Source organism: Antedon mediterranea, chromosome 8 (assembly GCF_964355755.1).
Source record: "Antedon mediterranea chromosome 8, ecAntMedi1.1, whole genome shotgun sequence".
Taxonomy (NCBI): Eukaryota; Metazoa; Echinodermata; class Crinoidea; order Comatulida; family Antedonidae; genus Antedon; species Antedon mediterranea.
Genome location: NC_092677.1, coordinates 4095743 through 4110542, shown reverse-complemented (window position 1 = coordinate 4110542; position 14800 = coordinate 4095743). Strand labels below are relative to the sequence as shown.

At 36.1% G+C, this 14800-nt stretch overlaps 2 protein-coding genes across 4 annotated transcripts in view; one reads left to right on the top strand and one right to left on the bottom strand.

Moving 5' to 3' along the window:
* Window positions 1-70: 70 nt before the first annotated feature.
* LOC140057539 (ribonuclease P protein subunit p29-like) lies at window positions 71-8235 on the bottom strand. Of its 2 annotated transcripts, none has more exons than XM_072103243.1 (7): window positions 8193-8235; window positions 7591-7731; window positions 7221-7456; window positions 5911-5988; window positions 914-975; window positions 649-750; window positions 71-403 (listed from the first exon to the last, which is right to left on the bottom strand). In XM_072103243.1, the coding sequence occupies exons 2-7, from the start codon at window positions 7669-7671 to the stop codon at window positions 267-269; spliced, it is 696 nt and encodes a 231-aa protein (XP_071959344.1). In that variant the 5' UTR covers window positions 7672-7731; window positions 8193-8235; the 3' UTR covers window positions 71-266. The 2 variants fall into 2 exon arrangements, with proteins under 2 accessions (XP_071959344.1, XP_071959345.1); XM_072103244.1 differs by having other exon boundaries at window positions 7965-8198.
* A 38-nt stretch (window positions 8236-8273) lies between these two features.
* The window catches only part of LOC140057537 (cleavage and polyadenylation specificity factor subunit 1-like), a 32668-nt gene continuing 26141 nt past the window's right edge, over window positions 8274-14800 (top strand). Inside the window, exons 1-9 of one of the 2 annotated variants that reach the window (XM_072103241.1) lie at window positions 8274-8366; window positions 8732-8908; window positions 9199-9244; window positions 9442-9575; window positions 10018-10098; window positions 10479-10627; window positions 10975-11118; window positions 11319-11458; window positions 11839-11949. In XM_072103241.1, coding sequence (XP_071959342.1) covers window positions 8765-8908; window positions 9199-9244; window positions 9442-9575; window positions 10018-10098; window positions 10479-10627; window positions 10975-11118; window positions 11319-11458; window positions 11839-11949 — 949 coding nt within the window. In that variant the 5' untranslated portion in view covers window positions 8274-8366; window positions 8732-8764. Of the gene's footprint in view, window positions 8367-8720; window positions 8909-9198; window positions 9245-9441; window positions 9576-10017; window positions 10099-10478; window positions 10628-10974; window positions 11119-11318; window positions 11459-11838; window positions 11950-14800 lie in introns of both variants that reach the window. The other variant, XM_072103240.1, reaches the window with a different exon arrangement.

The following is a 14800-nucleotide window of genomic DNA, read 5'->3' as shown; positions in this document are numbered from 1 at the left end:
ACTTTCTCCAGAAACTTTTTCAAAATAATATTGAGATTTAAATGACTTTTTCAACATAAAAGCAAACATTTTTAAACAACAATAAATAAAAAGTTTTGTTTATACTGTATATAAAAAATCTATTTAATTTTATTGTTTATATAGTATGAATAAATTTTATATTTGAAAAATAAAATTGATGCAGTTTGTATTTTTAAATATCAGGTTGTTTCGAAATATGAATCCGGTACATCACAAATCTATTGTTCGGGCTTACAGTAAGAATGTTACAAATCTACTGTTGGTTTGGTCTTAAACCGTCTCGCTGACCTTTGACTTGACCTGTGTTTGAACTGATTTCCATAAATGTCCACCACATGACCACAGAATTCATATGTGAATATAGAGTTTGCTTTTGGAATCGCTGTAAAAAAAAAATGTTTTATCATTGTGGTTGTGGAAATTGGAATTTTAGCAACGGTAAATGGTATGGTTAACTGTTAATGGTAACTGTTGGTGAATAATGGTGATGAATAATGGTTGGTGGTAATGTCTGTGGTTATACAGTATTGAACCAATAATGGTAATAATTGTGGTGTTGGTAGTGGTACTGGTAATGGTGTGGTAAGAACAATTGTGGTCTGTGGTAATTCTGGTTGTTGTTCTTACTTTTGAGTTTGTCTTCTTTGGTGATTATCTTGAAGACGTTTCTTGTTTCTTGTAGTAAGATACCAGACTGTCCGATGTATGTTGGACATTTAGATTTGGTTACTGCAAAAGAACAATAATAATATAAAAACATATTTGCAGCAAAGAAAACAATTATACACACCCCGATTAAGGGCGACACTTTACCATGAAACAAACGATATATGACCAACCAGGGGACACTTTTTTGGGTCCCAAAGGTGTCCCCTTAATAGGTTCTACTTACCTGTCATGATGCATCCATGAAGATCTGCTTTTAGAAGTTTTGCTTGAAATTGCTTCATGTCTCTGGATAAAAAAAACATAAAAAACCAAATTTAAGGTGGTGTTTATACTGGTCCTTAAGCTTAACTGGAAACTAAGGAAATTCGGATTAGGTTACGGACCCACGGCAGCAGTGCAGCGCCTACCAAATCAGCACATCAACGGAGGAAACGATCACCTACTCTTTTCGAATAACATACCATGATCTTTAACATGCACAGTATGGACCATCTCTTTAATATTGAGAAAATTAATGAAATTTTATTTTTATTCCCTTATAAACTTGTACATTGAGACAAACGAAATCATACTTTATTGTAGGGAAAAATGCAGTTTACTGCAGTAACTGCAGTAGAATAATTTCTAAGTTTAATTTTGTAATGAATTTGAGAATTTTAACTTTATAAATCCTCTTGTATCTTTATGTTTGAATGTATTTATAATGTATATATTTCTTTATTGTTTTTAAGAGTGCCTCTTTAAGTAAGCTGTACAGCTGTGAGAGCTACCCTTGTAAAACAAATTTGAATAAATAAATAATCTCTAAACTAAATTCTCTTTTTAAATTTCCTTTCATCATTTGATGATAAACAAAGTTGTTTTGAAACGTTGAAAGCAAATCTAATTATTTTCTTTCTTAATCGTTTATCAATAACATACAAGGCAATCATCATTCGAAGCGTACGTATGACGCAAAGCCCGTCGTCGTTGTCGTCATTGCTTGGTACGAACAAGATAAACAACTTTGATTAATTAAACATATTTTTTGGATCAGTACTCAAAGAAAAAGAATGTTTTCAAAAACGTCTGAGCAGTTATTGATGCTTCCTTGAAAATAATCAATATCATCTTAGATCAGGAGAGAAGACGGAACTTTTGTAAACAACATTTACGAAAACTGTACCATCTGTAAATGATTCACAAAAAAGACTGAAAAGAAAACTTTCCAAATATAGCTGTATATTGATTATGTTTATCAATAAAGTAATTAATTAATTATTCTGTCTTATTTTTCAATTATTAATCATATCATAGATCATTAATAGATGGGAAATGTGTGTAAACATCTATCGAAATTGTACCATCTGCAAATTATTCACACAAGGGGGAAGTATAGTAATATTTATAATTACCAATTAGGTTTATTAATAGAATACATATTGTGCTATTTTTAGATGTTTATTTGCTTCAGAATCTATGGTTTCTTTCAATAGCATAATTTATGTTCAGTCTTAATTTGATGACAATTTATTTTTAAATATTCTTCATTAAAATTATTATAGTCAGGCAGCATTTGTATTTTACTTCATATATTTAGCCAAGTTTGATTTTTCACTTTTAAGTGATCAAGGACGTCACAACGAACAACTTCCAACTTGTTGTCCAAATTCTAAACGCGTTTTTCATTCGCTGGGGGCGCTTTTTCAAAATGGCCGCTTATGCTATCAAGTACTTATATCTCGGCAACCACTAATCGTAGAGACTTGGTTTTAATCTTAAAATGTTTGTAAGGTACATATTTATATTTACTCTAATGGAATATTTTGACCAGAAATGACTGAAAATGCCATTTCTGACCGTTTGACCTTTGACCTTCTATCATCATATCTCGGTAACTAATGGTCACACAGACTTGACATTTGTTTCAAATTGTTCGCAGTATGCCTTTTTATATTTACTGTAATTAAATGTTTTGTTTTAAAGCAAACAGAAATGCCATATCTGACCTCTTGCCCTAATGCATGTACAGTAATATCCACAACTGAGAGACTATAGATTTGTCTAGTATTGTTTATAACTTGTACCGGTACTTGTGGTTTTGTTGATGATATCCCTTGTTCCAAAATCAATATTTCAAATCACCAATGGAACTGTTATAATAAATAAATACATACCATAAATATTGAAAATAGTCAGATTACCCTCTCCAGTCAATAAAGTTCATCGATATTGTCTACTAGCTCTACATTCCAGTCCTTTGTATTCTCACATCCATCACCACACTCATATGCATCAGTACAGAGCAAGTTGTTTTTCTTACAACTACAGTGATTTGTTGAACATGAACCATTGCAGGTACATCGACGAATTTCTAGAAGAGCTTCTGGTGCTGGTGGATTGTTGAAAAATACCGGCTTCAAGTGACCATCTTCTAGTTACCAGGAGTAGTCAGTTGCTGGTGGAATAGATGGAGTTGGCTTGCATGATGAATTACATACAATAGACATGTAGTATGCTCTTTCCACGTGGGATCTAAGAGTTTCCATGGTTGTGGGTAATTGTTGTCCTTCCTTGCCTTTCTGTGCAAATAACATCCATCTCAAGTCTGTGACATAATCTGCCTTGATCTTAGAAGTACTGTATAATATGCAAACATATCTTTCCATTTGCCTGAAAATCCAATTTGGTATTTCAGAGGTCAGTCCATATACAGTAAATGCATCTAGTATTTCATCGTCACATTTCAAAAGTGCTTTGAAATGGGCGGACACTCCTTTTCCAGCAAATGTACCTGTGTTATCTGTACCTTTAAATGCGTACCATCCAATCAGTGCTGCTGATATTTGTTTTCCAAGTCGGTAATAGCATTCCCATATAGGTATTTTTTTCCCTCTTTTCCTACAAATGTGGTCATTGGAGGAAGTAGAGGATAGCTTCCTGTTAAAAGGATAAAGACATCAGTATCTACAGAAAATATGTCAACATTGGCACTTGGGTCTTTGTTCATACAATCAAAGGCATACAATAAGACCAGTTGGTCCCCTTCTTCCAATGTGTGTTGTCCGTGTTTCATCTCTGGCATCATGATAACTTCTGAGAGATTGCAGTTTGCCATCATGGACGTGTGATGTGTTACTAGGACCTTCTTCGTGTTGTTCTTGAAGTGATTAGGTATCTTCTCTGACAGATATTTTGTAAGTTCAGCTTTGGTCTCTTTGTGCGATAAAAATGTCTTAATGTTCTTAATCTCAGTGTTGTCATTGACATGGTAGTGAATGGTAGTTGTTTTCTGTGTTCTCTTTCTCGTGTAGATTCTTTTAAAGATCCTGATAGATATTGATCAAATAAAAGACGAACTTCATCATATGGTTTGCTCATACCAACAATCAGGTTAACAAATTCAGATGCAAAGTCAGAAGCATTGAACTTATCAGACACCTTTTTTACCATATTGATGACACACATGCCATCAATAATTGGGATTGATGCTGCTTTTTATCATCTTTCTGTACAGGCCTGCTGACATTATCTGGTAGAGGGAGTTCTGTTATTGACTGCAATACCTTGGATTTTCCAGAAAGCATTATCATTCTTCCATCTGGATGGAAATTTGATGGTGGAGTGCTATTGAACTCATAGTTGCCTAAGACATCCTTTAGAGCGAACTCTGGCCTGCTCTTCGCCACAACTAACAATCTAGACAGCAGCTTTCTCTCTTGCTTAATTGAAACTAGTTGACCATTAATTTTGGTTTTCACCACTGCTCCTACATGCTTGAAATAAGAGAAGTTGTTTTTCTTTTGAGGGTCCCAAAATGTTACGGTTTTTTCAACCATTCGTGAAGTCACAAATTTATCCAATGCTTCTTTTCCTAATTGGTCTTGCTTTTCAATCGTTTGACTGACATCATCGGAGGTTACCATGCCAGGCACTGAGTTGGCTTGTCACTGAGTTCCACGGGGATCTCACCAGGCTAGCATTGTTTGCTAGGTGTTAGCGACAAGGCCTAGGCTGAAACTATAGTTTATAACTATTTAACTAAGGCCTCTGTACAATATTTATATCAGCATAGGTACATTATTATACAAGTAAATGTATATGTACTAATAATAAGTATGATTTCCCAGCAAACACTGTTTAAATCGGTTTAAAAAACACTTACCATTTAAACTCATGAAATGTAATCTGCTTGAACTTTCAGCCAATCACAGGCTAGGATTATGTATGGAGATAATGAGTGGCTTTTATTTATTTTAAAACTTTAATTTCCAAGCTTAAGTGAATGTTTTAAAGCATCAATAATTCAAAAATCAATAATGTGTTACAAATATGGATGTTCTGAGCAATCTGTCGAAAAATGTTATCTATAACCAACATGTTGCGGATATCACACAGGTTATGGTCAAAGGTTAGATATGGTTTTTCCAGCCATCTTGAAACAAACCTTTGCATTAAAGCAAATAGAAACATGTATTTTCTGAACAATTTGGGATAAATATCAACTCTTTCTGACCAATAGTTATTGAGATATGATAAGATTAGGTTAAAGGTCAAATGGTCAGAAATAGTATTTACGGTCATTCTATGGCAAAATATTCCATTATAGTGAATAGAATTATGTACCTTACGAACATTTTAAGACTAAAACCAAGTCTCTACGATTAGTGGTTGCCGAGATATAAGTACTTGATAGCATAGGCGGCCATTTTGAAAAAGCGCCCCCAGCGAATGAAAAACGCGTTTAGAATTTGGACAACAAGTTGGAAGTTGTGTCTTGTGATGTCCTTGATCACTTAAAAGTGAAAAATCAAACTTGGCTAAATATATGAAGTAAAGTTAATATAGTGACAAATGCTGCCTGACTATTAATAAAATATTACAAAAAGAAAATTTGTGACTTGAAAGAAAAGCAAGAGAATCTATTTTGATAAGAAAAACCACAGATACAATAAACAAAATGACAGTGGACGCAACCTCTCACATATATATGATGACATTATTTAAACCCAGGGAAACAAACGTCAATGTCGCAGAAAAACACAGCACCCTAAAAAACACAGAGGTAACATATTGTCCAGACTAACCAAGATCAACAGTCTACTTGTGAATGCAAACTGAATGTTTGTGAAACGTACTTTTCAATTGATTGGATCAACAAAAAAGAAAAACTCTCTCCTATTAATAAAATAATTTAAAAAAAAAGCAAGTTTACAGCTGTTTTGGATGTCATTAACTCACTGTTTAGGTAGGTGTGTTAACATGTATTCTTTAATGTATTCAAGCCATAGCTGATGCAGTGGTATATACATTTCATATCTAAAAAAAATAAAAAGAAAGTTTTTTACTTCTAGAGGGCTCCATAGTCTAAATAGTTTATTAATACAGGGTACTGTGAATTGAATACTTGTTAGTGGTATCATGCAGTGTATTTATTTTATTTCATCTAGTATTCTTCCGTGACTAATAAATACTACCCCTTTTTTAGAACACCCCTATTCAGAGGATACCCCTATATAATGGTACACTGTATTATGTCCAAAGATGTCCCCTTCATAGTGGTTTTACTGTATTGCACTTAAGGCTCAACAATAGACTAATCACAACCTTGCAACACATCATAAACATAGTGCAATCCAAGTCGGCCCTAAACCGTCTCGGCCAAAGTCAAGTCGGCCCCAAGTCAAGTCGGCCTCACGTCAACTCGGCCTCAAGTCAACTCGGCCTCACGTCAACTCGGCCAAAAAATAATCTGTCAACTCGGCCCCGTTAAAGTATGGAACACAAAAAGTGCAAATGAAGGGGATTGATAAAATAATATTTCTTCACAATTTTTTAACTATGAATAATTCTGACTTTTAATGAATATTATTATTTAGACAATAATATATTTAGCAAAAAAAATAGGAAGGATTTCACCAACTTTCCTTTATTTACGTTTAATAAAATTTCGTAGCTGAGCCTCCCTGCGCGTTTGCCAGCTTTTTCGATATCTACAACTGCTACGTGTTTTCGCTGACCGGGGGATTCCCCTTTTTTAAAAACGCAAATCATGCACAAAAACGCCTCCGTCTTCGATTTCCTAAAATACGGTACCTGCACATGTTTTTTGTAACACGCGGGTACTTCTATTCATCGGCAATGAGTTCATTTTTTTATATGATATTATATTTTTTATTTCTTCATTTTTTTTAAAACGTGGATAGTAAGAATCGTAATAATATTAAGCACTTTTTGCGTTCCATACTTTATTGTGGCCGAGTTGACCGATTAGTTTTTGGCCGAGTTGACGTGAGGCCGAGTTGACTTGAGGCCGAGTTGACGTGGGGCCGACTTGACTTTGGCCGAGACGGTTTGGGGCCGACTTGACCTGCACCCGCGAGTATCATGGAGTACTGGTACTGGTCCTTGTAAGTGTGATACTAGATCAAATTTTGACTGTATACAGTTAGCGCTCAGTTTGACCATCTGTTATAAGCCAATGTTAAGTTTAGTGGGATTATATTCTCTCTGAAAAACAGAAAAATACAAAATAAACATCTATTCTTTACTTTTGATGTTCTTTTGAAATCTCAAACAGTTTCAATGCTTTTTTTTCTTTTGATGTTAATCTTTTCTGCTTTCCTTTGGCGACTCGCTTCCGGTTCGTACGGTTCAACTTCACTTTTTCCAAGCTTAAAAAACATTTTCCTTTGCCTTCCGTCAACCCTTCTATGGTCGTTTGACGACTTGCTGGCACATTCCGTGTAATAAAACTATTTATGAACTTTTGAGAATTTCCGGCTTCCTGCAATTAAAACAAAGGAGATGGTTTACTTTATGACAACGCATAATATGAATGTCTAAATGAAAATGTGTTACAACATCATTGTGTGTGATAGACATGTCTTCTAGTCATTAGGTCTTCAGTATAACTTCTACCTTGATATCTGTATCCTCATCCACGACGATGTTCTGTGATAACCCTCTGTATAGACCAGAAACCAATTGTTTTTCATCCATCTTCTACTATTATGTAGGCCTATTGGTGTGTGAGGATTAGATACTTCTCTGCAACAAGTACTGATTAAATCAATTTTTATTTTATTATTGAATTTAATTATTAACAAAACAGTGTTTTATTTGTAAAAAAATTGTAAAACTAATAATAATATAGGCTTATTAATAAAATTTATTGATCATTAATATTTAATAATACCTTTTATTCTAACTATATATTAAGCCTACAGTATGCATATATATACTCCATGATCTACCTCTAATCTACTACATAGGGCCTATCTAAGCTAGCCTACCTAAGGCGGCGACGTATATAGACAGTGAGTAGAGTAGAGGGCCACCGTCCTCTGTGACTGTGACTTACTGCCTGGCCTGGTCTGAACGAGTGAGGAAAAAACCCTATTTTATGCCAATAAATAATCAATAATTAGCCTAGCTAGGCCTAGTATTCAGCAAACCTAGATTATGAATCAAGTAAATAAAAACAAGTAGTATAGTATAGTATCATTAGATCAATAAGTTACATTAATTTGAGACAACAAATGATGTAAACACACGAAACATGTGTGTTTGTGTTGATATTTCAGGTCAGGTCAGAGTTCAAAGTTCAGTCAGTACCAACACACGCTTCTTTTTGCACTACTTGTTGATGTATTTGCTTAGTTTCTCAAGTTTACTACCACTGTAAATGGTTTATTGTAGGTATTTCAATGATTAATTGTAATGCAGTTTAGTACATTTTAGATATAGGTATTTCTTTTTGCATTTCAGATCACAATTGTAATGTGTAGCTCCCAGGCCCAGCTAGCATAAATATAATCCACACCTAATGTTTGGTATCGTGTCCTTATGAATCTCAGTGGTCATTTCGTACCGATCATTCTAATCAACGACCGGTGCATATTAAGCTACGCCCGGTAGGGACCGTTGTTTTATGATATAAAATGTTATCAAGTACATGCTAACATTATCATTTAATTTTTTTTAAGTTTAATTGTACATTTTATACATTTTAATGTAATTTATGATAAAAAATGAGGAAATGTGTTTAGTTTGTTTACAGTTTGTTTGATATGAATGACTGCTAAAACTAATCATGTATGCTATGTACAAGCAAACGCACCCGCCAACTGGCATAGAGCATTGCGTTTACTGCAATTTCTACAACGGTGACGAAGAGAGCCTACTCATAGCGGACACAAACCAACTTCATGTTTATAGGCTTTCTAAAGACAATCAGGTAACACTGTCTATTACTGCAATAATGTACGATTTTTTTTAGTATGTAGTATGAGGGCCGTAACTTAAATAAATATTTTGCGTATGCTTATCTAAAAAAACTGGCTAAATAATTCAAAATGTTTGCATAAACAGGTTAAAGAAAAGAATATGTAGTAACTGTTGTATAATATTTTAGACATGGTCCCTTAATATATCTTTTAAATACAAATACTTTTATCATTCAGACTTTTTATAACTAGCATTGTAGTATAAATAGTGGATGCCCAAATATGGTTATATCTTTTGCAGGAAAATCAGGAAAATGAAGGCTCTAAGAACACAGAAACATCTGCAGGTAAAAAAAATAATCATTATCAATTTAATGTGGCCCCTGTTAAAACATTACCCCATGTTACCCCTCATTTGTTTTACATTAAAGTGTCCCCTTAATAGTAATATGATTGTCCCCTGAATAGGGGTGTTCCAGCTGAAGGGTTTTACTGTACTGTGCTATACATTTTGATTTGTGTATTCATTATGCCTCATTTGCAGACTTAAAACCCAAGAAGGACAGGTTAGAACACTTACAGACATTCTCTATGTTTGGCAGCATCATGTCAGTGAAGCCAGTCCAGCTATCAGGCTCCTCAAGAGATTCCCTACTTATCAGCTTTAGTGAGGCTAAGGTAACGTAGCTTTGTCTTCTCATAAATGAGTATACTGTTAAGCTCTGTCTACACTATTAAACTTTAAGTGAACAAAAAATGTGATGTGCCCATATATGGACATGATGACATCATATCACTACCATATTTGGGAACATCACACTTTTTTGTCACATAAAGTTTGATAGTGTAGTTCATTCTGATTCTGGTCAATAGTTGGTAAAAATTTTAAGACAGTTCTCAGCTGTAGGTGAGTTTTGACACTGGTCTATAGTTGAATTTTTCCACCTGCTCTATTATTCTGACTTGTGAACATGTTCTTTAAATTCTCCTAAAAAACATGATGGCTTTGAAACCATGCAATGGATTCAAATGATGATATGATGATGATATTTTCTCTTAAAATTTGCATTAACAAATCTTCTATGTTAATGAATATATTTTATGTTTCTGATACAATTAGATATCTTTGGTGGAGTATGATCCTGGCACTCACGATCTGAAGACCCTGTCTATGCACCATTTTGAGGACAACGAATTAAAGGTTAGTTATCTAGATTTATCCATGTAAATTGTAACAACAGACCGCTTGGTTTATAATATTAGTTGGTATACTACACTATAAAATCCATGTTAGAGGAATACCTTTTGGACTGAACAAAGTGTCCCTTGCCCTTAAGCTCTGTCTACGCTATCAAACTTTATGTGACAAAAAATGTGATGTGCCCATATATGTACACGAAGATGTCATATCACTACCATATTTGGGCATATCACTACGATATTTGGGCACTTCACAGATTTTGTTGTCAAACTAGTTTGATAGGGGTTTCGCATAAATAGGGGTTGACCTTGTTTCCCCCTAATAGGGATGTCCCCTGATTGCTATTTTGTTTAAAAATAAATTTATGTTATTAATTACAGAATGGATATTTTGATCGTTTCACGATCCCTGAAGTGCGTGTGGATCCTGAGAATCGATGTGCCGCTATGGTGGTGTACTCTACCAAGTTAGTCGTAGTTCCATTTAAGAAAGAAAGCGTTTTAGATGACGTTGACATTATAACTGAAAGGTAGGGTGCAAAAAATCATTATATTTTTAAAATGTATTTTAAATGGTGTAAAAGTCTTTTAAAGTATTGATAAAAGAAGAATTGTTTTATAACATACCATTTGATTGGTTGATTTTAAATCATGTAAAATCAATCAACCAATCAAGAATGCCAACTCTACTCAAACAGTTGCTGAAAACATAGTATGAAATGACATAATTTCTACATAGTTTGAGCTTTTTTTTAGAGAAAATTTATTAGGCTCTATACAAAAGACAACTATTATCATCATTACCGTCTATTCTCAACAATTGGAGGTACTATTGCATGCATATCTTGAGACTGTATTATTTTTTCTTGTGTATTAGTCGATCAGCAGTGCAACCGACATACATGATAGATTTAAACACATTGGACGAGAACATTTTCCATGTGATTGACATACAGTTTCTGCATGGTTACTACGAACCAACGTTGCTTGTTCTTCATGAGCCGCTGCGTACTTGTCCGGGGTAAGCGTATCACATTCCTTGCCTTTTTTTTTTCAATTTTGTTTACCTCCATATAAAAAAAAACCAACAACCATCCAGTGGATTTTTCTTTTGTTGTGATTTTAATATACTAAATAGTATAATTAAATACTAAAGTGGAAAATCTCCTTTGGAACTTTTAATTTACAATGGAATATTTTGAATACATGGTTTCTCCTCAGACGTATTGCTGTTCGTAATGACACATGTTCAATTGTAGCATTGTCGCTAAATATTGCCGAGAAAGTTCATCCTGTAATCTGGGCGCAGAGTAACTTGCCCTTTGATTGTACACAAATACAAGCCGTTCCAAAACCTATCGGTAAGACTATGCAGATAAAAAGGATAAAATACAGTAGAAGCCCATCTTTGGGACACCCTTAAGGGCGTTTCACACCTGTTCTGGTACTGTCCCGGTCCGGCACCGGCAAATCAAATCAAACGTCAATGTTTCATTTTCACTAAGAACCAATCAATATGCGTGTAGCTGTTTCGAAACGTAATGATGTACCCCCGACTGGAACAGGTGTGAAAAACCATTTATTCAGGTGACACCCCTGTAATTGGACATTTTCCGTGATACGAATGAGGGGTCATAATTTATTATAAAATAATTTATTTTTAAATATCTATTTGAAATTTTTTGAGAACATAATTTATTTGTTTATCACAAATTATAATAGCATTTTTCTTATTTTCAAGGTGGAGTCTTAATATTTGCTGTAAACTCACTTTTGTATCTTAACCAGAGTGTGCCTCCATTTGGTGTTTCTTTAAACTCCATAACGGAAAAATCAACAGCATTTCCACTGAGTAAGTAGCAATTAATATAACAAACATAATACCATTTTCACGAAAATATATTTAAATGTTTTGTATTGTACAGTTAAACCGGTTCTTTGGGGACACCCTCTATTCAGGGGACATGAATGAGAAGCATTATATACCGGTTCTTTGGGGACACCCTCTATTCAGGGGACATGAATGAGAAGCATTATATACCGGTTCTTTGGGGACACCCTCTATTCAGGGGACATGAATGAGAAGCATTATATACCGGTTCTTTGGGGACACCCTCTATTCAGGGGACATGAATGAGAAGCATTATATACCGGTTCTTTGGGGACACCCTCTATTCAGGGGACATGAATGAGAAGCATTATATACCGGTTCTTTGGGGACACCCTCTATTCAGGGGATATGAATGAGAAGCATTATATACCGGTTCTTTGGGGACACCCTCTATTCAGGGGACATGAATGAGAAGCATTATATACCGGTTCTTTGGGGACACCCTCTATTCAGGGGACATGAATGAGAAGCATTATATACCGGTTCTTTGGGGACACCCTCTATTCAGGGGACATGAATGAGAAGCATTATATACCGGTTCTTTGGGGACACCCTCTATTCAGGGGACATGAATCAGAAGCATTATATACCGGTTCTTTGGGGACACCCTCTATTCAGGGGACATGAATGAGAAGCATTATATACCGGTTCTTTGGGGACACCCTCTATTCAGGGGACATGAATGAGAAGCATTATATACCGGTTCTTTGGGGACACCCTCTATTCAGGGGACATGAATGAGAAGCATTATATACCGGTTCTTTGGGGACACCCTCTATTCAGGGGATATGAATGAGAAGCATTATATACCGGTTATTTGGGGACACCCTCTATTCAGGGGACATGAATGAGAAGCATTATATACTGGTTCTTTGGGGACACCCTCTATTCAGGGGACATGAATGAGAAGCATTATATACCGGTTCTTTGGGGACACCCTCTATTCAGGGGACATGAATGAGAAGCATTATATACCGGTTCTTTGGGGACACCCTCTATTCAGGGGACATGAATGAGAAGCATTATATACCGGTTCTTTGGGGACACCCTCTATTCAGGGGACATGAATGAGAAGCATTATATACCGGTTCTTTGGGGACACCCTCTATTCAGGGGACATGAATGAGAAGCATTATATACCGGTTCTTTGGGGACACCCTCTATTCAGGGGACATGAATGAGAAGCATTATATACCGGTTCTTTGGGGACACCCTCTATTCAGGGGACATGAATGAGAAGCATTATATACCGGTTCTTTGGGGACACCCTCTATTCAGGGGATATGAATGAGAAGCATTATATACCGGTTCTTTGGGGACACCCTCTATTCAGGGGACATGAATGAGAAGCATTATATACCGGTTCTTTGGGGACACTCTCTATTCAGGGGACATGAATGAGAAGCATTATATACCGGTTCTTTGGGGACACCCTCTATTCAGGGGACATGAATGAGAAGCATTATATACCGGTTCTTTGGGGACACCCTCTATTCAGGGGACATGAATGAGAAGCATTATATACCGGTTCTTTGGGGACACCCTCTATTCAGGGGACATGAATGAGAAGCATTATATACCGGTTCTTTGGGGACACCCTCTATTCAGGGGACATGAATGAGAAGCATTATATACCGGTTCTTTGGGGACACCCTCTATTCAGGGGACATGAATGAGAAGCATTATATACCGGTTCTTTGGGGACACCCTCTATTCAGGGGACATGAATGAGAAGCATTATATACCGGTTCTTTGGGGACACCCTCTATTCAGGGGACATGAATGAGAAGCATTATATACCGGTTCTTTGGGGACACCCTCTATTCAGGGGATATGAATGAGAAGCATTATATACCGGTTCTTTGGGGACACCCTCTATTCAGGGGACATGAATGAGAAGCATTATATACCGGTTCTTTGGGGACACCCTCTATTCAGGGGACATGAATGAGAAGCATTATATACCGGTTCTTTGGGGACACTCTCTATTCAGGGGACATGAATGAGAAGCATTATATACCGGTTCTTTGGGGACACCCTCTATTCAGGGGACATGAATGAGAAGCATTATATACCGGTTCTTTGGGGACACCCTCTATTCAGGGGACATGAATGAGAAGCATTATATACCGGTTCTTTGGGGACACCCTCTATTCAGGGCAGGGGATATGAATGAGAAGCATTATATACCGGTTCTTTGGGGACACCCTCTATTCAGGGGACATGAATGAGAAGCATTATATACCGGTTCTTTGGGGACACCCTCTATTCAGGGGATATGAATGAGAAGCATTATATACCGGTTCTTTGGGGACACCCTCTATTCAGGGGACATGAGTGAGAAGCATTATATACCGGTTCTTTGGGGACACCCTCTATTCAGGGGACATGAATGAGAAGCATTATATACCGGTTCTTTGGGGACACCCTCTATTCAGGGGACATGAATGAGAAGCATTATATACCGGTTCTTTGGGGACACCCTCTATTCAGGGGATATGAATGAGAAGCATTATATACCGGTTCTTTGGGGACACCCTCTATTCAGGGGACATGAATGAGAAGCATTATATACCGGTTCTTTGGGGACACCCTCTATTCAGGGGATATGAATGAGAAGCATTATATACCGGTTCTTTGGGGACACCCTCTATTCAGGGGACATGAATGAGAAGCATTATATACCGGTTCTTTGGGGACACCCTCTATTCAGGGGACATGAATGAGAAGCATTATATACCGGTTCTTTGGGGACACCCTCTATTCAGGGGATATGAATGAGAAGCATTATATACCGGTTCTTTGGGGACAC

Bases quoted from the DNA above. Each gene is read 5' to 3' on its own strand.
- LOC140057539 (XM_072103243.1), bottom strand. From the start codon at position 7,671: ATGGATGAAAAACAATTGGTTTCTGGTCTATACAGAGGGTTATCACAG. The intron at 5,989-7,220 runs GTAAAGAATAGA...TATTTTTTTTAG, and splicing joins ATTTCAAAAGAACATCAAAA to ATATGAAATGTATATACCAC. The intron at 751-913 runs GTAAGTAGAACC...GTTCTTTTGCAG, and splicing joins TCATGGATGCATCATGACAG to TAACCAAATCTAAATGTCCA.